The 24,570-nt window shown below is 39.6% G+C and overlaps 1 protein-coding gene across 1 annotated transcript in view; it reads left to right on the top strand.

Moving 5' to 3' along the window:
* The window catches only part of LOC126162448 (protein Gawky), a 294,019-nt gene that overhangs the window by 196,790 nt on the left and 72,659 nt on the right, over nucleotides 1-24,570 (top strand). The window contains exons 15-19 of the mRNA XM_049918963.1: nucleotides 7,575-7,829; nucleotides 12,390-12,719; nucleotides 13,478-13,669; nucleotides 20,378-20,632; nucleotides 23,722-23,903. Of these exons, the coding sequence (XP_049774920.1) occupies nucleotides 7,575-7,829; nucleotides 12,390-12,719; nucleotides 13,478-13,669; nucleotides 20,378-20,632; nucleotides 23,722-23,903 (1,214 nt within the window). The remainder of the gene's footprint in view (nucleotides 1-7,574; nucleotides 7,830-12,389; nucleotides 12,720-13,477; nucleotides 13,670-20,377; nucleotides 20,633-23,721; nucleotides 23,904-24,570) is intronic.

Below are 24,570 nucleotides of genomic sequence, written 5' to 3'. Positions count from 1 at the left end.
TTATGGTAGACGTTACTTCTTTGCATATAGTGAGGGTTATATGCATATTACTCAAGTTATTGGTAATTATTGGATGAAGCATTCCATGGCAGCATTTGCTGAACCTGGTAACCCCATCTTTTCAGTAACTGCTGTGAAATGCTTTTTACTACCTGATGTAATTAGTTATTTCTCATCGCACTTGCTTTGATTTCTGTATTACAAACTTATTTTGCAGTATGTCTTGTAATGACTTACAGCTTCAACATCAGAGCTATTTGTGACTGAAACATACAATTTCCTTCTCGTCCTACTCAACACCTGTGTCCTTTGAGTAATCCATGGCGTCTTTGTAGACATTGGTCTATTCTGGCTTAGTTCCGGGGGAAAATAGTATTCAGGTAAGGTAAGTTCCTCATTCATGCCGTGAGCGCAGTGTACATAATTCCAGTTCGTGTCTTTGAGGAGTGTTATAAAGTAATCAACTTTTGGGCTAATGAATACCTTCTTGAATTGAATTCAAATTTAGTAAGATTTTAGATCCTGTTCAGCATTAACATATAACAAAAGGAACTGCCTATCATGGTCTGAGAGGTGATTGATGATCGCTTTTGTAGTACAATTTTGTTCGTAAAACCCTTGTACAAAAATATTACTATGGCACTTTGTGAGCAATTATTTACTGTAGTTGGGAAGTTTATGGTAGGAATTAAGTTCAGTGATAATGTTACTGACTGTAATAGATTCTTACTATAAATGTTTTCAAGAAAGGTTTGGTTAAAATCACCAGAAACAATTCCCCACCTTCTCCCACCTCGCCCATCTTTTCTTTAAGTATACCAGTAGAGCTTCAAGGTGATTTATGAGCAAATTACAGTTATGTGCGGTGCTTGGTACACGTGCTATTTGAAGGATTTGTTATGAAATTCTGCTTTTGTAGCGCATATTTTTGTACACTACTCAGCAAAATTTATGACAATCCCTGATAAAAGTAGCAACTTCCATTTCTCCATTTGTACCAGTAGTCACATGATGTTCCAGAGATGACTCTTAATTCATCGATACAAATAAGTAGTTCATTAATTTTACTTCTTAATGTGCAAATTGGGTGGAAATAAAATTTGCACCAATTAATGAAAATTTTTAACCAATAGCTGCTTTTGCTGATGGAACATGCCAGAATTAAGTCATTGGTGTGTGTGTGTGTGTGTGTGTGTGTGTGTTTTTTTTTTCCCTTCCAGACTGAAGGTTGTTGCGATCCTAACCTTTCTTAAAACTTGCATTCCTTCTGCCCTCCCTTCCCATAAAAAGGTGCTGCTGTGACTCTTTATTTTAGTCATCAGTCCTCTGAATGAACGGATTTAATTTGAAGTGGTGTGCCACGAATTCCTCTCCTGGGCCAACCTCTTCATCTTAGGGTTGCACTTGCAACCCACGTCCTCAGTTATTTGCTGCATATATTCCAATCACTGTTTTCAGCTACAGTTTTTACCCTCTGCAGCTCCATTTAGTTTTGTGAAAGTTACTCCATTATATCCTAATACACTGAAGTGCCAAAGCATCTTTATAGGCATTCATATTCAAATACAGATATATGTAAACAGGCAGAATATGGCACTGCGGTCGATAACGCCCATGTAAGACAACAAGTGTCTGACACAGTTATTAGATTAGTCACTGCTGCTACAATGGCAGATTATCAAAGTTGAAGTGAGTTTGAATGTGGTATTACAGTCAGCGCACGAGCGATGGGACACATCATCTGCGAGGTAGTGATGAAGTGAGGATTCTCCTGTATGACCATTTCACGAGTGTACTGTGAATACCAGGAATCTGGTAAAACATCAAATCACTGGCATCACTGCTCCCAGAAAAAGATAATGCGTGACAGAAGTGCAATCCTTCCTCAAAATTCCTGCAGATTCCAATGCTGGGCTGCCAACACATGACAGGGTGTGAACCATTCAACAAAACAACATAGACATAGGCTTTCAGAGCCAAAGGCCCACTCAAGTACTCTTGATCACTGCGCAACACTGAGCTTTATGCCTCACGTGTGCCTGTCAACACCGACATTGGACTGTTGAAGACTGGAAACATATTGCCTGGTCGGACGAGTCTAGTTTCAAATTGTATTGAACGGAAGGAGATGTTCTGGTATGGAGACAACCTCATGAATCCATGGACCCTGCGTGTCAGCAGGGGATTGTTGAAGCTGGTGGAGACTCTGTCATGGTGTAGGGTGTGTGCAGTGGGAGTGATATGGGACTCCGCATATGTCTAGAAGAGACTCTGAAAGGTGACATGTATGTAAGCATCATGTCTGATCACCTGTATCCAATCATGTCCATTGTGCATTCTGACAGACTTGGACAATTCCAGCAGGACAATGCAACACTCCACACGTCCAGAATTGCTACGAAGTGGCTCCAGGATCACTCTTTTTGAGTTCAAACACTTAAGCTGACCACCAAACCTTCCTGACATGAACATTATTGAGCATACATAGGATGCCTTGTAACATGCTGTTCAGAAGGGGGTCTCCACCCCCTCATACTCATGGATTTATGTGCAGCCATGCAGGATTCATTGTGTCAGTTTCCTTCAACACTAATTCACACATTAGTCAAGTCCATGCCACTTCATGTTGCAGCACTTCTGCGTGCTCACGGGGGCCCTACATGATTTTATTCAGGTGTACTAGTTTCTTGGGCTCTTCAGTGTAGATATTGTACCATCCTGTCCCTTTTTCTTGTCAGTGTTTCCCATATGTTCCTTTCCTCGTGATTCTCCGGAGAACTTCCTATTCTTTACCTTATCAGTCCACCTAATTTTCAGTGTTCTTCTGTAGCACCACATCTCAAATGCTTCACTTCATTTCTTCTCTCTTCTGGTTTTCCCACAGTCCATGTTTCACTACCATGCAATGCTGTGCTCCAAATATACATTAGCAGAAATTTCTTCCTCAAATTAAGGCCTATTTTTGGTATTAGTAGACTCCTCTGGGCCAGGAATGGCTGTTTTACCAGTGTTAGTCTGCTTATGATATCCTCCGTGCTCCGTCCGTCATTGGTTATTTTGCTGCCTAGATAGCAGAATTCCTTAACTTGATCTAGTACATTATCACCAGTCCTGATGGTACATTCTCGCTGTTCTCATTGCTGCTACTTCTCATTACTTTCACCCTTGTGTGATTTATTCTCAATCCATGTTCTGTTCTCGTTCGACTGTTCATTCCATTTAACAAATGCTATAATTCTTCTTCACTTTCACTGTGGACAGCAGTGTCACCAGTGAATCATATCATTGATATCCTTTCAACTTTAATTTAAATTCTTCTCTTGAACTTTTATTTTATTTTTGTCATTGCTTCTTCGCTTTGTAGTTGAACAGTAGGAGTGAAAGACTACATCTGTGCCTTACTCCCTTTTTTATCTGAGCACTTCATTCTTTGTCTTCCAGTCTTATTGTTCCCTATTGGCTCTTGTACGTGTTGTATATTACCTGTCTTTCCCTTTAGCTTACCACAGTTTTTCTCAGAATTTCGAATCTCGTACACCATTTGACATTGTTGAACACGATTTAAAGGGTGACAAATCCTGTGGACATGGATTTTTCTTTAGTGTTGCTTCTGATATCAATCACATCAGAACTACCTCTCTGGTGCCTCTACCTTTCCTAAAGCCGAACTGATCATCTGGCACATCCACAGTTTTGTTTTCCAGTTTTCTGTATAATGTTCTTGTTAGCAACTTGGATGCACCAGCTGTTAAGCTGATTGTGTGGTGATTCTTGCACTTGTCAGATCTTGCAATCTTTGGAATGTTTTTTCAAAACTCAGATGGTATGTCGCTGGGCGTATACATTCTACACACCAACCTGAATAGTTGTTTTGTTGCCACTTCCCCCTTTAATTTTAGAAATTCTAATGGAATGTTGTCTATCCCTTCTACCTTATTTGATCTTAAGTCTTCCAGACCTTTTTTAAATTCTGGATTACACTCTTAATGTTGCCACCCTTGCTTTTAATTTCACCGAAGGTTGTTTTGACTTTTCTGTGTGCTGAGTCAGTCCCTCCGACTGTCATTTCTTTTTCCATTTCTTTACATTTTTCATGCAGCCATTTTGTCTTAGCTTCCTTGCACTTTCTATTTATTTCATTCATAAGCGACTGATATTTCTGTGTAGCAGAAAATTAAAGGGGGGGGGGGGGGGTGTTGATGCCCGTGACGTAAATGGTAAGATACCAGTAAGATACCAGTGCTGCATCTGTAACCACTTATATTTTACCACTTACAACAGTGCCACCAACTGCCTGCCCCCTTCCCCCATAAATTTTCTGCTATTAGCCCAGCCTGTTTATCCTTCCCTTTCCTGTTGTGGTGAAAGGCGTGCTTAGTAAAATTCCATCTACTCAACAGGAACCATGCCAGTATGTGACCCTGCATCACATAAGCCTCTTTTATAGAGGTCAAATGAAGTTGGTCAGGATTTTCGGGACAGATACAAACTCAACATTGCTATGGCTCATTTGTGGCAATCTTCCCAAGTCACACTCTGTATTGTACCTCAGTACTCTTGTCCTGTGCACGCACTATAGTGACTTTGTTTATTTGGTGAAGTCTTTGCAAAATTATCCTAAACCCTCTGTCATCTGTTCCTCACCAGCTTTAGGCTGGGAGGGATAGTGACCTACTATTCTGATCCAAGATAATGTTGCAAAAGTTGGCCTAAATGTCTGGCATGAAAACTACCTAACAATTAAACTTCCTTTCTCTTTACTGGCTTTCCTGTATTCTTACTTATCAATCTACTGCTGAAAGTTTGTTGTGCCCTATCTACATGAGGCTCATTAGTTTCTAACTGAAGCAAGAGCTCAAACTTATTTGTCACATTTACCATAAAGCTATCAGATGAGGTTATAAGCCTGTTCCTTCTATTACCAGTTGCCACTTCCCACCTCTTTTTACCCTTACTCCTCTTTAATCTGTCCAGATATTTCCTACCCTTGTAAAATTCAGCCTGAAGGGCAGCAATTTTAGGCTCCTGTTCAGCTGTCTTCATATCGTTACTACATATCCTACAAAACCACTGAAGGGCCTCGTTTACTCCTCCAGTTTCCACACCACTACAATCAACTTATAGAGGGGGGGAGAAAAAAAAAATACTATAGCACCCATCACACCAAACCCTGGATCTAACATTCAGTGCCAATACAGGCACTTCTCACTTGTGATAAAAATAATACATTGTGATGCAGAGAAACAGGAACATTTGTAGTTGATGTTGGCAGCTGTGTAAATGTTCAATAAGTAGGGGAAAACACCAGACTGTTCAGTAGTAACAGACTCTTAAATGCTATGGATCGTGTGGGTCATTGTGAAAGTATTTTACCAGCGTGGTGGCACTGTGACAGCTTCACAATGAATGAGATTTCACTTAGCATTAAAGTTTTTTCTTCACAAGAAACTTATTGGGCATGCATTGGCTGTATGTACCCTAGAAAACATTGACGCTGTGCATGCTGCAGTGCTAAGGAGTCCTCATCATCTGGTGGAAAAATTACCTTGTCATTGGAGCTCGGACATTGATGTGTCCCAAGAATACTCCATAGCTTTCAATTTCATCCTTAAAAGTTCAGGTTATTCAAGAAGTGAAATGAATGATTCTGTATTGCTAGTGCAGTTTTGTGAAAACCTGTTAGTTAAAACCAGTCAGGATACTAACATTACTGAAACTTTTTCAGTGTCAGACAGAACCCATTTTCACCTAAGTTGGTACATGAGTTGCATAACATGTATTATTGGTCACAAACAAATAATTTTGCACTTCACCGGCATCTATTACGTAGAGCTAAAGTTACTGTACGGTGTGCAGTGTTGTGTTGTGGAATGATTGGCTCTTACTTCAAGGAAGAAGGAAACACTACTTTCAATGTGTTGTCTCAGTTTTATGTCTACATGACGTCTTTGGCTTCAAGACTCCATTCTCTTCCAGATCTTGACATTCAGCACACATGGTTTCAACAGGGTGAAGCCACCTCAACACAGTGCCAGACATTCCATGGCTGTAGTGGAATGTTTCTTTAGAGATTACATAGTTTCAAAGAATGCTAACTTTGCTTGTCTACTCTGACATCCAGACTTCAGTTCATGACTACTTTTTGTGGTAACATCTGAAGTGTGTTGTTTACCAAACTAGACAGACTAATTTTACCCAGCTCAAGACTCAGAATGAAGAAACATCCTCAATATCCCATAGAACATATTGCACTACATTGTGCTAAAGCTTCAGAGTCAACAGAATGGTCAACACTTGAATGACGTAATTTTTAAAAAGTAATGCCTAATGAGATTCCAACTCTTCTAGAACAAGCATTTAAACATCAAATAAGTTTCGTTCATTTTTATAATATTCCAGATTTTCATGTTTCTTTGTGCCACCCTGTAGTTTAATAAGAAAGTCAGTTAAATGACCGATAAACAAGAAAACATGTTTATGAAAGTTAAGATAACTACTAATGCAACATTTCTGAATTGAACAACTTAAAATTTACGATACTTTCCGGTAATATGAAATATTGCTGGAACAAAAACAGAACAGTACAATGAGATTCTGTAAGTTCCCTATGCCAATACATAAAAAATATGACAACTTGAACTTACATCTTTTCATGTTTTCATTAACAGTGTGTACAGAAAATTAAAACCTTTAATAGTAAGTTTAAAAACACACTTATGTAAGTATTTAATGAGTAACCTGTGCTAAAATAACTATTATTTCATGCTCAATAACTTTCATGAGAGCTCGGAGACTCGTGCATCTCTTCTAGCTCAGGTCTGCTGCCAACAGCATTCCAGTACTGTCAGCTAATAATTTTTCAGTGATCTCCATTAATACTGACGTCCAAGGTGTAATGACATTGAGAGTAGGGATGGTACACAGAAACAGTGTTTGAAAGCAATTTAAAGTTTGTGATATGGAATATATATCAAAGTACATGTTTGCTAAATTCAAAAGTTTCTTACAGATACGATATTGTTCGGAAGAACATCTTTATGTTGTTCTCTAAATCATTTGTAGAATTGCATCGTTTGTAAAAGGGAAATGTTTCACTGCTTACTTAAGTATTTGTGTTGTAAGGTATGTATATATGCCTCAGGTCAAATGGCATTTCATTGAATTTGATGAGAAGTGTGTTGGTGTTGGTTGAGATTGGTGTGGTGACCCTCATGATGATGAGATTAGTTCAAATATGTTAAATGACAACTAATGAGCTGCAGTCATTTCTGCTGTATGGGTTTCAGGATTATCATAATATTGCATCTGTCATTTCTTCTGTTGCCAGACAGTTTTTGCAAAATAAATGTTGAGCTTTGCGTCTGCTTCATTGTATTTTTCTGCCTCTGTTAGTGTTTATGTTTACAGTGGATAGTTATGCTTCCACAAAAAAGAAAGAAAGAGCAAAAAGACAGAACTTCTTGCAGTTTGAATGGAGACAGCAAACATGTTAAAACAATTTTGTAAAAAAAATATTTGTAATTGAGTAACAGCTATCTCGACACTGAAGTTTGGTTATTATTGCATTTTTACAGAAGGAAGATATCGAGAATGCCTTGCGTGCAAGCAACATGATTCTTGAGGATGCACATGAGCTACTGTCCACTGCTAGTCGTGTGGGTGTTGAGAGCTGGCGTCGTCATGATGATCATTCGCCATTTGATCTCACAAGTGGACACCCAAATGTTGGAGCATGTGCAGCTGGTGTAGGTGTTGGTGTTGGAATGGGAGCCTTTCCTGGTCAGAGATTCAACCCTGTTGCTGCTCAACAGATGCCCTTTGCACCACCGGTTAGTCTAATTGGTGAAAGTTTATATTAAGCTGCAAATCTAAATATTCAATCTTTGTTTATAGCAATCTACATTGATTATATCTAAAAAGAAAGATGGTGAGACTTACCAAACAAAAGCGCTGGCAGGTCGATAGACACACAAACAAACACAAACATACACACAAAATTCTATCTTTCGCAACCAACGGTTGCCTCGTCAGGAAAGAGGGAAGGAGAGGGAAAGACAAAAGGATTTGGGTTTTAAGGGAGAGGGTAAGGAGCCATTCCTATCCTGGGAGCGGAAAGACTTACCTTAGGGGGAAAAAAAGGACAGGTATACACTCGCACACACACACATATCCATCCGCATATACACAGACACAAGCAGACATTTGTAAAGGCAAAGAGTTTGGGCAGAGATGTCAGTCGGGGCGGAAGTACAGAGGCAAAGATGATGTTGAAAGACAGGTGAGGTATGAGCGGCGGCAAATTGAAATTAGAAATTAGCGGAGATTGAGGCCTGGCGGATAGCGAGAAGAGAGGATATGCTGAAGGGCAAGTTCCCATCTCCGGAGTTCTGACAGGTTGGTGTTAGTGGGAAGTATCCAGATAACCCGGACGGTGTAACACTGTGCCAAGATGTGCTGGCCGTGCACCAAGGCATGTTTAGCCACAGGGTGATCCTCATTACCAACAAACACCGTCTGCCTGTGTCCATTCATGCGAATGGACAGTTTGTTGCTGGTCATTCCCACATAGAATGCTTCACAGTGTAGGCAGGTCAGTTGGTAAATCACGTGGGTGCTTTCACAAGTGGCTCTGCCTGTGATCGTGTACACCTTCCGGGTTACAGGACTGGAATAGGTGGTGGTGGGAGGGTGCATGGGACAGGTTTTACACTGGGGGCGGTCACAGGGGTAGGAGCCAGAGGGTAGGGAAGGTGGTTTGGGGATTTCATAGGGATGAACTAAGAGGTTACGAAGGTTAGGTGGATGGTGGAAAGACACTCTTGGTGGAGTGGGGAGGATTTCATGAAGGATGGATCTCATTTCAGGGCAGGATTTGAGGAAGTCGTATCCCTGCTGGAGAGCCACATTCAGAATCTGATCCAGTCCCGGAAAGTATCCTGTCACAAGTGGGGCACTTTTGGGGTTCTTCTGTGGAAGGTTCCGGGTTTGAGGAGATGAGGAAGTGGCTCTGGTTATTTGCTTCTGTACCAGGTCGGGAGGGTAGTTACGGGATGCAAAAGCTGTTATCAGGTTGTTGGTGTAATGGTTCAAGGATTCCGGACTGGAGCAGATTCGTTTGCCACGAAGACCTAGGCTGTAGGGAAGGGACTGTTTGATGTGGAATGGGTGGCAGCTGTCATAATGGAGGTACTGTTGCTTGTTGGTGGGTTTGATGTGGACGGACGTGTGAAGCTGGCCATTGGACAGGTGGAGGTCAACGTCAAGGAAAGTGGCATGGGATTTAGAGTGGGACCAGGTGAATCTGATGGAACCAAAGGAGTTGAGGTTGGAGAGGAAATTCTGGAGTTCTTCTTCACTGTGAGTCCAGATCATGAATATGTCATCAATGAATCTGTACCAAACTTTGGGTTGGCAGGCCTGGGTAACCAAGAAGGCTTCCTCTAAGCGACCCATGAATAGGTTGGCGTACGAGGGGGCCATCCTGGTACCCATGGCTGTTCCCTTTAATTGTTGGTATGTCTGGCCTTCAAAAGTGTAGTAGTAGTGGGTCAGGATGAAGCTGGCTAAGGTAATGAGGAAAGAGGTTTTAGGTAGGGCGGCAGGTGATCGGCGTGAAAGGAAGTGCTCCATTGCAGCGAGGCCCTGGACATGCGGAATATTTGTGTATAAGGAAGTGGCATCAATGGTTACAAGGATGGTTTCCGGTGGTTGGTGTCTTTGATGAAGGATGGGAGACTGCATGTAATGGGTTGAAGGTGTTGATCTACGTAGGCAGAGATGCGTTCTGTGGGGGCTTGGGAACCAGCTACAATGGGACGGCCGGGATGATTGGGTTTGTGAATTTTGGGAAGAAGGTAGAAGGTAAGGGTGCGGGGTGTTGGTGGGGTCAGGAGGTTGATGGAGTCAGGTGAAAGGTTTTGTAGGGGGCCTAAGGTTCTGAGGATTCCTTGAAGCTCCGCCTGGACATCAGGAATGGGATTACCTTGGCAAACTTTGTAAGTAGTGTTGTCTGAAAGCTGACGCAGTCCCTCAGCCACATACTCCCGACGATCAAGTACCACAGTCGTGGAACCCTTGTCCGCCGGAAGAATGACGATGGATTGGTCAGCCTTCAGATCACGGATAGCCTGGGCTTCAGCAGTGGTGATGTTGGGAGTAGGATTAAGGTTTTTTAAGAAGGATTGAGAGGCAAGGCTGGAAGTCAGAAATTCCTGGAAGGTTAGGAGAGGGTGATTTTGAGGAAGAGGAGGTGGGTCCCGCTGTGACGGAGGACGGAACTGTACCAGGCATGGTTCAATTAGGATAGTGTCTTGGGGAGTTGGATCATTAGGAGTAGGATTAGGATCATTTTTCTTCGTGGCAAAGTGATATTTCCAGCAGAGAGTACGGGTGTAGGACAGTAAATCTTTGACGAGGGCTGTTTGGTTAAATCTGGGAGTGGGGCTGAAGGTGAGGCCTTTGGATAGGACAGAGGTTTCGGATTGGGAGAGAGGTTTGGAGGAAAGTTTAACTACTGAATTGGGGTGTTGTGGTTCCAGCTGCCACCCATTCCACATAAAACGGTCCCTTCCCTACAGCCTAGGTCTTCGTGGCAAACGAATCTGCTCCAGTCCGGAATCCTTGAACCATTACACCAACAACCTGATAACAGCTTTTGCATCCGGTAACTACCCTCCCGACCTGGTACAGAAGCAAATAACCAGAGCCACTTCCTCATCTCCTCAAACCCGGAACCTTCCACAGAAGAACCCCAAAAGTGCCCCACTTGTGACAGGATACTTTCCGGGACTGGATCAGATTCTGAATGTGGCTCTCCAGCAGGGATACGACTTCCTCAAATCCTGCCCTGAAATGAGATCCATCCTTCATGAAATCCTCCCCACTCCACCAAGAGTGTCTTTCTGCCGTCCACCTAACCTTCGTAACCTCTTAGTTCATCCCTATGAAATCCCCAAACCACCTTCCCTACCCTCTGGCTCCTACCCCTGTAACTGCCCCCGGTGTAAAACCTGTCCCATCCACCCTCCCACCACCACCTATTCCAGTCCTGTAACCCGGAAGGTGTACACGATCAAAGGCAGAGCCACGTGTGAAAGCACCCACGTGATTTACCAACTGACCTGCCTACATTGTGAAGCATTCTATGTGGGAATGACCAGCAACAAACTGTCCATTCGCATGAATGGACACAGGCAGACAGTGTTTGTTGGTAATGAGGATCACCCTGTCGCTAAACATGCCTTGGTGCACGGCCAGCACATCTTGGCACAGTGTTACACCGTCTGGGTTATCTGGATACTACCCGCTAAAACCAACCTGTCAGAACTCCGGAGATGGGAACTTGCCCTTCAGCATATCCTCTCTTCTCGCTATCCGCCAGGCCTCAATCTCCGCTAATTTCTAATTTCAATTTGCTGCCGCTCATACCTCACCTGTCTTTCAACATCATCTTTGCCCCTGTACTTCCGCCCCGACTGACATCTCTGCCCAAACTCTTTGCCTTTACAAATGTCTGCTTGTGTCTGTGTATATGCGGATGGATATGTGTGTGTGTGTGTGTGCGCGAGTGTATACCTGTCCTTTTTTCCCCCTAAGGTAAGTCTTTCCGCTCCCGGGATTGGAATGACTCCTTACCCTCTCCCTTAAAACCCAAATCCTTTTGTCTTTCCCTCTCCTTCCCTCTTTCCTGACGAGGCAACCGTTGGTTGCGAAAGCTAGAATTTTGTGTGTATGTTTGTGTTTGTGTGTCTTATCGACCTGCCAGCGCTTTTGTTTGGTAAGTCTCACCATCTTTCTTTTTAGATATATTTTTCCCACGTGGAATGTTTCCCTCTATTATATTCGAACTACAATGTTTGTGACACTTAAGATATATTTTCATATATGTTGAGTGGTTACTGTAATATTTTTTGCATAATTAGCAGAGTAGCTGGATCAACTGGAGCAGTGTGAAAGATAAGTAAACTGAGCATAAGGGAATGTTAAAACATTGGTTATAATAAAGAAATTTGGAATACTTTTTGAGTAATGTTCTGTGGTAATAGAAATACGAGATACATTTAAAAAAAAAATCTCAGTGGATGTTTCCTTGGTTTTGGGTCCATTATTCCTTCTTCTCATTCTATTGACCATCTCATAGTTTTCACTATTTGCTGTATACATCTATTATGTTTCTAAGTGAAAGTATATAGATACAGATTTCGATCTGGCACACACTTGTAAATTGTCACACATTTTTAATTCTTATTGTTTGTTTCATTAATATTACGTTTGTGGTAGATTAAGTCTTCACACATTGTGTTGTGATAAATATTAAAACAATGATTTTGTTTTGTATTTTTGCATCATTTTTGAAAAACAAATACAGATAATGCTCATTTTCACTTTAGGGCCCTGGTGGTGGTGTGAGTAATGCAGGACCAAACCTTCTGAATAATGCAGGATTAAATATAAACAGCATGAGCCCAGCTATTATGCAGAAGATGCTCAGCCAACAGCCACCCCCAACACCGCAGCAGGCTCACCCTGGTGCTGCTGCCCAGGCAGCCGTGCAACAGCCCACAGGTGCGGGTGTTGGTGTGGGCGCATTCAGCTCACCTGCAGCTGCGGCGGCTGCTGCTGCTGCACGTGCACCCCAGGCGCAGCCAACTGCTACTCAGTTACGCATGCTTGTGCAGCAAATACAGATGGCCGTTCAAGCTGGCTACCTCAATCATCAGGTACATATTGTTCACTAATTGAACAGTGCAAAACTTGAAAGTTTAGTTTTCAACACTATTGTAAATGGATGTGTAAAGATCTAGAACACTTAGTAATTAGTGACACAGAAAGCTATATCTGAGGGCTCTAAATTCTCAGTTACAAGCAAGAAGAGTCACCAAATTTAGATGTTTGTTTAATAAAAATCATGTTAAATTAGCAGCAAAAAATAAAATGTAAAGGAGATGGACAGATTCATTTGGAATGAGAACTTCTGGCTGCTGCTCAAAAGTGCACACTGAAAAAGTCTACACTTCTTCACTTGAGTGTCTAGCTTCAGGCAAGAAGCAAGTGAGAACTCTCACTAATGTCGATAACTTAAGACAACACGTTATTGTAGGTGCACATTTTGTGACGATTAATTTGAAGCTTTTCAACTTTCAGTGGTGGCTGAATAGCATGTTCATCACTGCCACACAGACCAGATACAGAGATTAGTCTTAGAGCAGTAATTATCAAACAACCCAGTATCAAGGTGTTATACAACTTTGTGTTTCTACTCTTATTCTCTCTGCATGCCTAAACCCAAAATCGGTAAGGCTTTGCTTTAAAGTGCTGGAACAAAAAAAAAAAAACATACTGTATTGCAGTGATTAAAATAAATTGTTAGCATTATGCTTGATAATGGCTTCCTTTTTAATGTGTAATTGAATGCATTGGTGCATTGCTATTCCATATTTAGTCTTGTGTGTTACATGTTTGTTTCCTGCTCTTTCAGATTCTTAACCAACCATTGGCTCCACAAACTTTGATATTGTTAAATCAATTGCTGCAGCAGATAAAGGCCTTGCAGAACTTGATGCAACAACAAGCTGTTGTGCAAGTGCAACCCCATAAGAATAGTTCCAATGCTGTTCTGCAAATTTCTGTGCAAATAACGAAGACTAAACAGCAAATTACAAATTTGCAGGTACACTTTGAATACCTTTTTTGATTAAAATTTCATTACAGAGTCTACTTTTATTGATAAAAATGTTACCACTAAAGTGTAGAGCAAATAAAGTGGCATGTGTCATGTTCACTAAGACTGCAGTCTTTACACACTTGAATGTCCCTTGAAAGCTATCTAAAATATTTATTCCAATTTCTTTTAAAATATATTCTGTTGCTTTCAGTTTATTAATGAATACTGCAGGTTAAAAGAGGGACGCTATAGAAATCCTGTTTCAGATATTTCATGCAGACTATCTCATTGTTTCATACAGATGAACACTTCTTGTGAACTTTTCTGGTGGTTATATTTTTTATTACCTGAACCATAACAGACAAACACAGCAAATCATTAGTTGTTTTCTATATACAACATGAATAATGCACTATTGAATACTTGATCGCATATTGATTCTAGAATGTAAGAAAAAGATGAAGTTCAAATTAAAAATAAATAGTTCTGTTCTTTCCAACACACTTGAAAGAGGTTTTGTTCGTGCTTGTATTTTCGTGTAACCCATCGAGTGTAGATATAACAGTTAACTCAGCTTGTGAAATTTTTTTCAGATAAAGTGCTAAAGTGTTGACATTAACTCATTTCAGAACATAATACATCAACTGATTTATTAAACTTTTTCTGCGTTGATAACTGGCTCATGTCTGGTTTCAGTATTTTTGGGTTTGAATGAGACATTTGTTCGAAATTGCATACCATTGTTTTGTTCATTTGTGGATGGTCTATGTCGTCTTTTGTTCGTTCATTTGAAATAGTTGTTCTGAAACTCATTTAGTTTATATAAGAGCTGTTTTTACAAATGTGCATTTACTCAGAATTTATTCTTCATGTGACATTGCTTTCATATTTGTCAAGTCCAGGCTTACATTCCTTCTTGTTTGAAATAATAGAAATAGTTGCATTTTGCAAATTTGGTAGATGTTACAGCAGTGGCGGAGGGGGGGGGGGGGGGGGGGCAGCAAATGACGGATTAAGTCTTTACTTATGCTGTGACTACTTCATATTGTAGTAGGAGGTTGTTTTTGAAAATTTTGTCACTCTTACTTGTGCATTTGTTGCCATTTAGTAAGGAATCTTTATTTAATTGTTGTTTAATTAGGATATTGTTTTCTTTGTGACTGTTCCCTTTACTGTGTAGTAAGGTGAGGTTTCTAATTTAAGACGATGTGCTACTAAGTGATTATCATGTCATGGATTACGTGAGGAGCTCTCATATCTTTTCATTTATATGCTCATAAATATTTTTTATTTTCACTGCTTGGTAGCACAGGGTGGTGCAAAATAGGTTTTAGAAAGTTTTTGTCTGCTAGACATAATATGGAGTGATAGATTCTTATCATATTTATGGCAACCTGAAATTTAATAGAAAATATTTTCAAAGTTATCTTCTTCTGCAGCAGCGAGTCTGCAAAATTTTGAACTGAGTTCCATAATGAATTACCAAAGATCACAATTTTGGACTACACAGATATTTCTGCAAATGGCAGTACAACGGTACTGGAGTGTTGCAAGGTACCTCTGAAGACTGTCCTTTAGATAGTTATAGAACAGTTATGGCATATGATTAAACCACTTCAGACACACTTTCTAATGCCTTTCACCTTGTGCCGAAAATAGGGATAGGATACAGCAGTACCTACACTTTTCCTTCTCTACTCATAAAAAGGAAAATCCACCAGCCTTTGCTTCCTAAAGTGTTTTGTTTATGTTAAATCATAGTTGCTTCATATCACAGAAGTCTTGTGATGTGGAGCTCTGAATTTACCGTAGTGTTTAGAATTTAAAGAAACATGCAAAAGTCACAAAGAAAATACTTCGGGTGTGCAGCAGTGATTACAGTTTTTATTGGTGGCTATAATGTAGTCAGGATTGTCACATTCAGGACCTACGTTTTGTCGTAAGTCAAGGTAGTAATTGTCTGGTAGAATTAAAAAGTCTCTAGAGTTGGAGAATGTGTTGTCGTAATTTATTTAACAGTGCACATTGGTATTTATGGTATTGACTTGGTGGGTTTTATGCTTATATATTTGTAGATTCATTTGAGTTATGCTTCATCGTAGATAGCTGTCAATGCTATCTTATGGTTAATAACCAATGTTATCTTCAATTTGATTTACTGCTACAGGAATATCTAAGACTATCTGTTCATGCTCTGGCTCATGCAAGTAGGAGCTCATGAGTTTGCTGCTGCAGCTGCTACTGTAAAATATGTTTATGAGGAATCTTAACTGTGGTTGATGATTTATGTTTGATGACTGTTCACTTAATTATGTTCCTTCATGCTGTGCCTGTCACTAAAAGTGTTGGCACTATTGTGCAAACAACTGAATCAGATCATTTGGCAAAAGCATACCAGCAAATGATATTTTAAATCTAGATTATGTGGTGTTATGCAGACACTAAAGCAGAAATGGTTGCTATATACTGATCCTATACTAGATTATTGACAGGGGTGCAGGGCATGCCTACAAGTTTATTTAGAAGTCTTGTCAAAATAGTTTTTCTGAATGGGAACATCCATAATGCCAAAATCAGTTTGAAGGAGGATGGAAGCACTTTCCATCTTGGAAAATTTATTAAAACACTATGTGATGGAGTGACTGATGACTTCACTGTATAGTGTCTTTTTAATCCCTCTAGTGACTCAGTTTATATTAAATTAATACTTGTTCCATATATCATGAATACAAAATTTTGTAATGAGGTGGTATGTGTCAGTTTAAATAAGTTTTCTTTACACAGTATAAATTTTTCTCTCTCTTTTTTACAGTTACTACTTCATATCTAAAAATTCATGTATTGAATAGAAGGAATCGTCATTCAGAAATTATTTTAATTTGGTATTAAATGTTTGTTGCCTGTCTGTCAGACGTTAAATGCTATTTGGGAAATGAACAAAATTTTTGTGGCAGTGTAATTCACTCCTTTCTGTGCCAAAGTCAGATATAATCCAGACTAGTGAAGATCATCCTTTCTTCAGTGTTGTAGCTGCTACACACTTCGCTTTTAGTTTTGAATTGGGATGGTAACAAATTTCATAAGCGAATATATGTATTACGAAGGCACTGTGAATATCTGGAGTTGCATAAATAAATTTTTGCAAGGTGATCTTTGGTTTCCTCCAACCATTATTTTGATTACAAGCTTTTGTGCAATCATTAAGAGAAAATCTTAATGATGAATTACCCCAAAATATGTTGTCGTATGAAAGCAGTGAATGAAAATAGGCATAGTAGGCTAATTTACTGATACGTTTATCACCAAAATTTGCAATAACCCTAATAGCATAAATAGCGGAACCTAACCGTTTAAACAGATCATCACAGATTTTTTTTCCCCCCCAAATCAGTTTCTCATCAATGCAAACACCCAGAAATTTCAAATATTCTGCCTTACCAATAGACTTCCGTTCAAAGTCTATATTTATCAATGGTGTTATGCCATTTACTGAACAGAACTGTATATGCTGTCTCTTCTCAAAATTTAGTCCATATGCAGAGAACCACTTAATAATGTACTGAAAGACATTACAATTTCCTCAGCTGATCCTTGTTTGTTGGGTGTGATTACTACACTCGTGCCATCAGCAAAAATAACTAGCTTTGCATCTTCATGAATATAGAGTGGCAAGTCATTAATATATATATTAAGAACAATAAGGGACCCAAGATTGAACCTTGTTGGACATCATTCTTGACACCTTCCCGGTTGCAGTAGTAGTAGTAGTAGTAGAGTAGTAGTAGATATTCTGCCTTATGGCAGGTCTTGTCATGGGTTAAGCCTCTTCCACTTTTGTCTGTCCATAACTATCCTTTCATTTATGAATATTTGTCTCCTTTGATATTGTCCATCATTTGATATCTCCTTTTTCCTCTTCCCCCTTTTTCCCTCCACCATTCCTTCTATTCCTTCCTTCAATAAACAGTCCCTCCTCAAACAATGTCCAATCCAGTTCCATATTCTCTTTCTGATGACTTTCAGCATGTTTCTTTCTTCTCCATCTCTCCTTAATATTTCTTGATTCCTTACTGGGTCTTCTCATTTCACTTTTTCCATTCTTCTCTATATCCACATCTCTATTGCCTCCAGTTTTCCTTTTCTTCCTTCCTCAATTTCCAGGTCTCCGCACCATATAGTTCAATGCTCCAGATGTTACACTTGGCAAGTCTTTTCCTCAGATCTTTCTTTAGTGGTCTATAAAGTAATTTCTATTTCCTCTGGACTCCTCCTTTTGCCATTGCAATTCTTTTCGTAATTTCTGTTGAGCAATATATTATTAGACTTCTCAAGTAATTGAAGTTACTCACTTATTCTCTTTCCTCTTCCCCTTTTTTCGTACAGCATTTTCTCCCCTTTCCTCCAGTTACCATGCTTTTCATTTTCTTCTTATTAATCTTCATTCCATATTCTTCTAATTTTTTGTTTAGGCCGTCTAACATTTGTTCCATCTCCCTTGCACTCCCTGCCATCACAACCATGTCGTCTGCAAATCTTACACACTCCACACTCTGACCCTGCCCCCCATACAAACTGCTCTCCTTCCATCAAAACTTTCACTAATGATTTACTCCAGATAGATATTGAACAGTGTTGTTGATAAACAACCACCTTGTCTTACACCTCTTCCCAGTTCAATTTCTGCACTCATCACACCTCCTATTCTTACTCTTGCTCTCTGGTTCAAATATAAATTTCTAATTAGCTGATCAATGAACACAACATACACCTTCCTTTTCTTCTCCATGTACCTCTCCCCTGTCACTCTCAGTAGCCCAATGGCATCTCTAGTTCCCACTCCTCACCTGAAACCAAATTGTTCATCTCCTATTATGTAATTCAACTTTCCATATAGCCTTCTGTTGAATGTCCTCAGCAAGACTTGTCTGCATGCAATATCAGGCTTACTGTTCTATGTTCCTTACACTTTTTGCTGTTCTTTTTCTTTTCTGTAGTTATTAAGATACTTCCTGTAAAGTCCATATGACACAATTCAATCAACTCCCTTTTCCCTTCTTTCTCCAATGACTTTAACAGTTCCACAGGAATCTCATCAATTCCCATTGCCTTTCCATTTTCATCTCCTTCCTAAATGCTGCAACCTTACTAGTTAGTATTGCATTTCCATTGTCTTCATATGCAACTTTATCTTCTTCTTCTATCCCAAGCTCTTCTTCACTTGGTCGGCTGTCTGCAGCGTACAGCCATTATGTATATTCTTCCTATCTTCTCATTATTTCTTGGGGTTCACTCGCCATTTTACCATCTGCTGCCTCTACTTCCTTCAGTCCATTGTTGTTTCTCTTTTCCCTGAATGTCAGTTCCATTGCTTCTTTGTACATCGTTCATTATTTAACCTCCTGTAGTTGTGCTTCCCTTCTTCTGTGTTTACAGTTTTCTATTTCCTGTGGTCATCCATCTTGGTTATCATATCTGGTGTTACCCATTCTTTCTTTACTTTTTTCCTCTCCTTGACTCAAGTGTTTCCTTAGCTGCCTTTTTGATCCCATTTTTAAAACAATCCCATCTTCCTTCTGTGCATTCTGTTTCCTGTCCTTGCATCATGATTTCACAATATGCATTCTCTAATTTTTCTCTGGCACTCTGCTGATTTTTGCAGGCTAGCGGTACTGTTAATTTCAACCTTATGCATTCTTCCAGTATCTAGAAAGATTTCTTGATTCTCACAGTCAAAAGCCTTTGAGAGGTCACAAAATATCCCAGTGACTGATGTTGGGTTATTCAAAACATTTAATGTTTGATCAGTAAAAGCATATATAGCATTTTCTGTTGAAAAGCCTTTCTGAAAACCAAACTGACATTTTGTTAGTACTTCATTTTTACAAATATGTGATTGTTAGTACTTCATTTTTACAAGTATGTGATGCTACTCTTGACTACAATACTTTCCCAAGAATTTTAGGTAAACCTGTCAGAAGTGATATTGTACAGTAGTTGTTAGCATCAGACCTATCCCTTTTTTATGCAGTGATTTAACAACAGCATATTTCAGTTTATCTGGAAAAATCCTGTGTTTCAGTGAGCTGTTATGGATGTGGTTGGGAACAAGCGTGTAGTACTGTGTTGGAAAAGCCATCAATTCCATGTGAACTTTTACTTTTGAGTGAATTTATTATTTTATTAATTTCAGTAGGAGATATGGGTTGAATTTTGCTTTTATCAAATTGCCTTGCATTTTCTAATGAATAGCTGGATCCTATTTTCTCTACAACACGTACCCTATGGCAGAAATATAGTGGGAACTGTAGATACATTTAGAATTTCAATTGACAAGATTAATATGTGTGGCCTAAGAAGGCAGTGTGTAGTGTTGGAGAGTATGGAAAAGGAATATGTGAAATATTATGAGATGTCTGAAGTTGATTAGACACATGGAGCTCCACAGACTTTGTTATAAGAAGTAATTTACCCATAGTATTGTGTGATGCAATATATGGTTGCCTTTCCAAGTTTCCTTCCCTGTTATGAAGAGTCTGTCTTAATAATAATACAACTGCAATGTAATTCATTCATAAAGAGGATTTGAAAAGTGATTGAGTTGCTTACATGGATTTTTTTATATGAGTAAAATAACTACTTGAAAAACATTTAAATTACTAGATGTAATAAAGAGAAGGAATCTTCTTAACCTGTTTGTTTTTATGTTCCCACCAGAACCAGATAGCATCACAGCAGGCAATCTATGTGAAGCAGCAGCAGCAACAACACCAGCAGCAGCAACAGCAGCAGCAGCAACAACAGCAGCAGCACCAACAACAGCAACAGCAGCAACAACAGCAGCAGCATCACCTTGCCGCTGTGCAAGGGGCACAGCAATCTGAATTTTTCAAATCTACGCTGCATGATCAGATGATGCTACCTCACAAGTTTGCTGATCTCACAATTGCTACAGATCCAACTGCGCAGATGGTTAGTCATTTATTCATTCTGTGAGTGAATGATTGGAGAAAAGTGCCACCTCAAAGAGAAAATTTGTGGGGTCAGCACTTTCCTAAACTATATTATAAATGGTTATCAATAGCAAGCATAAAGACCACAGGCTTTGCAGTTACAGTAGTTCATAAGCTCCATTACCTGTGAAATAGTCATCTGTTCTACATCTTTTCTTCTCTTCATTGCCGAACTCTGCACTTCTAACATTGTTTTGCATAACACACCAAGCTAATAGCAGTGTGCATTACAACTGAAGGTAATTATTGTTGTTGCCAGATACTGTGAATTACAAATAGTTTAACATGACCTGACAATTGGAAACATTAATTTCTCTGATTCATTTGTGGCTGAAGTGTTGGTGACACACCTCATACCCCATTAAATAACTACAATTAACTTTTGGGTCTCAAGGGGGGAAACCTGCTGGGCTATTTCACTTGCATGTGGAATTCCATAATAATTAATTTCCTGGCATCTACTCTACATCTACATCTATACTCCGCGAGCCACCTTACGGTGTGTGGCGGAGGGTACTTATTGTACCACTATCTGATCCCCCCTTCCCTGTTCCATTCACGAATTGTGCGTGGGAAGAACGACTGCTTGTAAGTCTCCGTATTTGCTCTAATTTCTCGGATCTTTTCGTTGTGATCATTACGCGAGATATATGTGGGCGGTAGTAATATGTTGCCCATCTCTTCCCGGAATGTGCTCTCTCGTAATTTCGATAATAAACCTCTCCGTATTGCGTAACGCCTTTCTTGAAGTGTCCGCCACTGGAGCTTGTTCAGCATCTCCGTAACGCTCTCGCGCTGACTAAATGTCCCCATGACGAATCGCGCTGCTTTTCGCTGGATCATGTCTATCTCTTCTATTAATCCAACCTGGTAAGGGTCCCATACTGATGAGCAATACTCAAGAATCGGACGTACAAGCGTTTTGTAAGCTACTTCTTTCGTCGATGAGTCACATTTTCTTAGAATTCTTCCTATGAATCTCAACCTGGCGCCTGCTTTTCCCACTATTTGTTTTATGTGATCATTCCACTTCAGATCGCTCCGGATAGTAACTCCTAAGTATTTTACGGTCGTTACCGCTTCCAATGATTTACCACCTATGGCATAATCGTACTGGAATGGATTTCTGCCCCTATGTATGCGCATTATATTACATTTATCTACGTTTAGGGAAAGCTGCCAGCTGTCGCACCATGCATTAATCCTCTGCAGGTCTTCCTGGAGTACGTACGAGTCTTCTGATGTTGCTACTTTCTTGTAGACAACCGTGCCATCTGCAAATAGCCTCACGGAGCATGTTACTATATGAGATATGAATGCACTTCTAGATGGCCAGACATCTGAAATGTGGAGTTTGTGGGGAGTGGATAAGTGATATGAAGATATGTGGGTAAATATGTCACTAGTAAAAGACAGGAACTGTTGAGATTTACACTGATTCAGTATTCACTGGATAGATGAAGGAGCTGCATCAAACCAGTCTCAGCACTGAAGAGTAGTCCAGGTCCGAGGTGGCAGTCGTCATCACAAGGCAGCCAGCGTCATATGTGGATCATATAGAGCACCAATGAGAATTGACGTTCCCAGCAGAGCAACTGCTTATATCAGCCAGGTTGGCCATGGGAGTCCTGTCAGTTGATATGGTGATTGCCTCGAGGACATAGCTTCTTTCTCGTGTTTGTCTTGTAATGACCACTTGATATGTCGTTGGCAGTGCAGGCTGCAAGTTTGGATCAAATTTGGACAGTTGCAATAACTCTCTCTCACTGTTTTGGTTGGTTACATAAGTAACAGTTGTGTGTTATATAAACAGCAATTGTAAAATTCCCTTTTGAAGTCTGTACAATCTAGAATCTGCATGCCAATCAGGCAAAATTACTGTGAGCATTGAGACAGTCACCCTACTGACACATCAGGTTGAAGGTACCCATTTGATAAAACAGTGTGTTCTGCTGCATGAAGAAGTCCACAACAGTGGATTCTGACAGACATGTTGCCCCATAAACATTATTCATTCTCCTACGGATGTCTGCTGGTATTTGTCCTTTGTCAGCCAAGGAAACAATAACAGCACATTAGTCCTGTTTCAAAACAATGTAATAATGTCCCATAGTTCACGTTTCTCCATTTACTGGATGCACGTTGTAAAAACACGAATGCCACACTAATCGCTTGCCTACATGTCGGTGCTTATATACTCACCTTGGAGTTGCCCTGTGTTGCATGTACTCTGCAGAAACTAGAATATTAAGACTGTATGTTTGTGCACTTAACATTCAAAGCAGTGTCTCCAACATAAATCAAGCAACTTACGTTGCACCATAATATGCAAAAATGTGGACTGCAAAAGGACTTCTACCTACACCCTGGCATTCTGATTTTTTGATGATCATTGTACTAAGAGGCATGTTTTAAACCCAAACTTGAATGCATGAGTGATACAAAAGTAAAATAAAATCACATTCCCCTGTTTCATAAGGTTGCATGGCTTAACTCAAGGCTGTAAATTTACCGTTGACCTCATCTTAATGCAGTTTGAAATTTTTTGCTAAAAAACTATGACCTAATTTATAGACTTTAAGAATTGATTATTGATTACTGCCATTTATTACATCAATATTTTAGTACACTCTGTTAGAAAATTAAAGAAACAACTGCTTAGCCTGTGATGGAAATTTAAGGTAAAAATGTGTTTACCATTTGTTTCATATCTATTCCTTTAAACCTACTGCTAAGTTGCTGTGACATTGTTCATATGCCAGTTTCAGTGGGACCATCAGAAATATTTGTTACATTCCAAAATAAAGAAATTTACTGTGTGTCCTGTTTGTACAGATAAATAAGACTGATTAATGAATGTGGATCCTTCCTACCATTGGCTTTCATGAGTTGGTCTCGTGTTATTTTCCCCACAAATCTAAGACTGACGACAAGAGGTAGTGAGGATGCTGTAATGTTGCAGTTGTAGTCCTTAGTTCTCATACTATTAGTTTACGTTTTAAATTATGTATCTTTTGCTGTTGTGTAACTTTACTTTCTATTTTACAGCCATCATCTTATCAGACCAGTCAGCAGTCCCGTCTGAATCAGTGGAAACTGCCATCTCTGGAGAAAGATCAAGACGTGACCAGTAATGAATTCAGCAGAGCTCCAGGAACAACTACTAAGACTGCACTTCCTCAGAGTCATTCTTCACCAAATATGAATCCTCTCCTCGGACCTAGTGATGGGTAATTTTTCTTTATTTGTATTCATTATCTAAATTTATATTTGTAGGTCTATAGTTGTAGTTGAGCACCAACCAAAAAGGACACTTAACAATAATTTTCTTGAGTAACCCACTCTGAAACAGGAAACAGTGTTGTGACAGATTTATAAAATTTAGTTTGCTTTGTCACGGTTTTGTTGCAAGCATTGGAAGAGTATGTAAGAAGGGTCCCTGAATTAAGAGGAGGCATGTTTCCCCTTGTCATTGTGTGAATGAATATTGCCATGACCACTTATTTTTTGACATTTCCATTTTGGCTTCAGAAATAGGTGATGGTATTTATATACACAGTGGTTGATTCATTTAAAACTACCTTAGCTCTAAGCTTTAAGAAGCAACTGAGCTGAATAAGTTTCAAACAGGTTGGTATAACTTCTCCATGCATCTGGACTTGGTTGAATAGTTCATGATTTACTTTTACCTTAGCAGTCTGATTCCAGTATTGAGTTTTGTGCATATGAGATCACTGCTATCAAGAAAGAAATTCAATATTTTTATGACATTGCACCCTGTCTGGTAATCTGTTAAAAGCAATTGAAAATACGGCTTGCATAGTTTAAGTGCAATGCCTGAAGGGAAACAATAGCTTTATTTTCATTGTGTAACATTCTGTCGTTTGTATAATGTTG

The sequence above is a fragment of the Schistocerca cancellata genome, chromosome 2 (assembly GCF_023864275.1).
Source record: "Schistocerca cancellata isolate TAMUIC-IGC-003103 chromosome 2, iqSchCanc2.1, whole genome shotgun sequence".
In the NCBI taxonomy this organism is placed as follows: Eukaryota; Metazoa; Arthropoda; class Insecta; order Orthoptera; family Acrididae; genus Schistocerca; species Schistocerca cancellata.
This window is presented reverse-complemented; position numbering and strand designations above follow the sequence as displayed.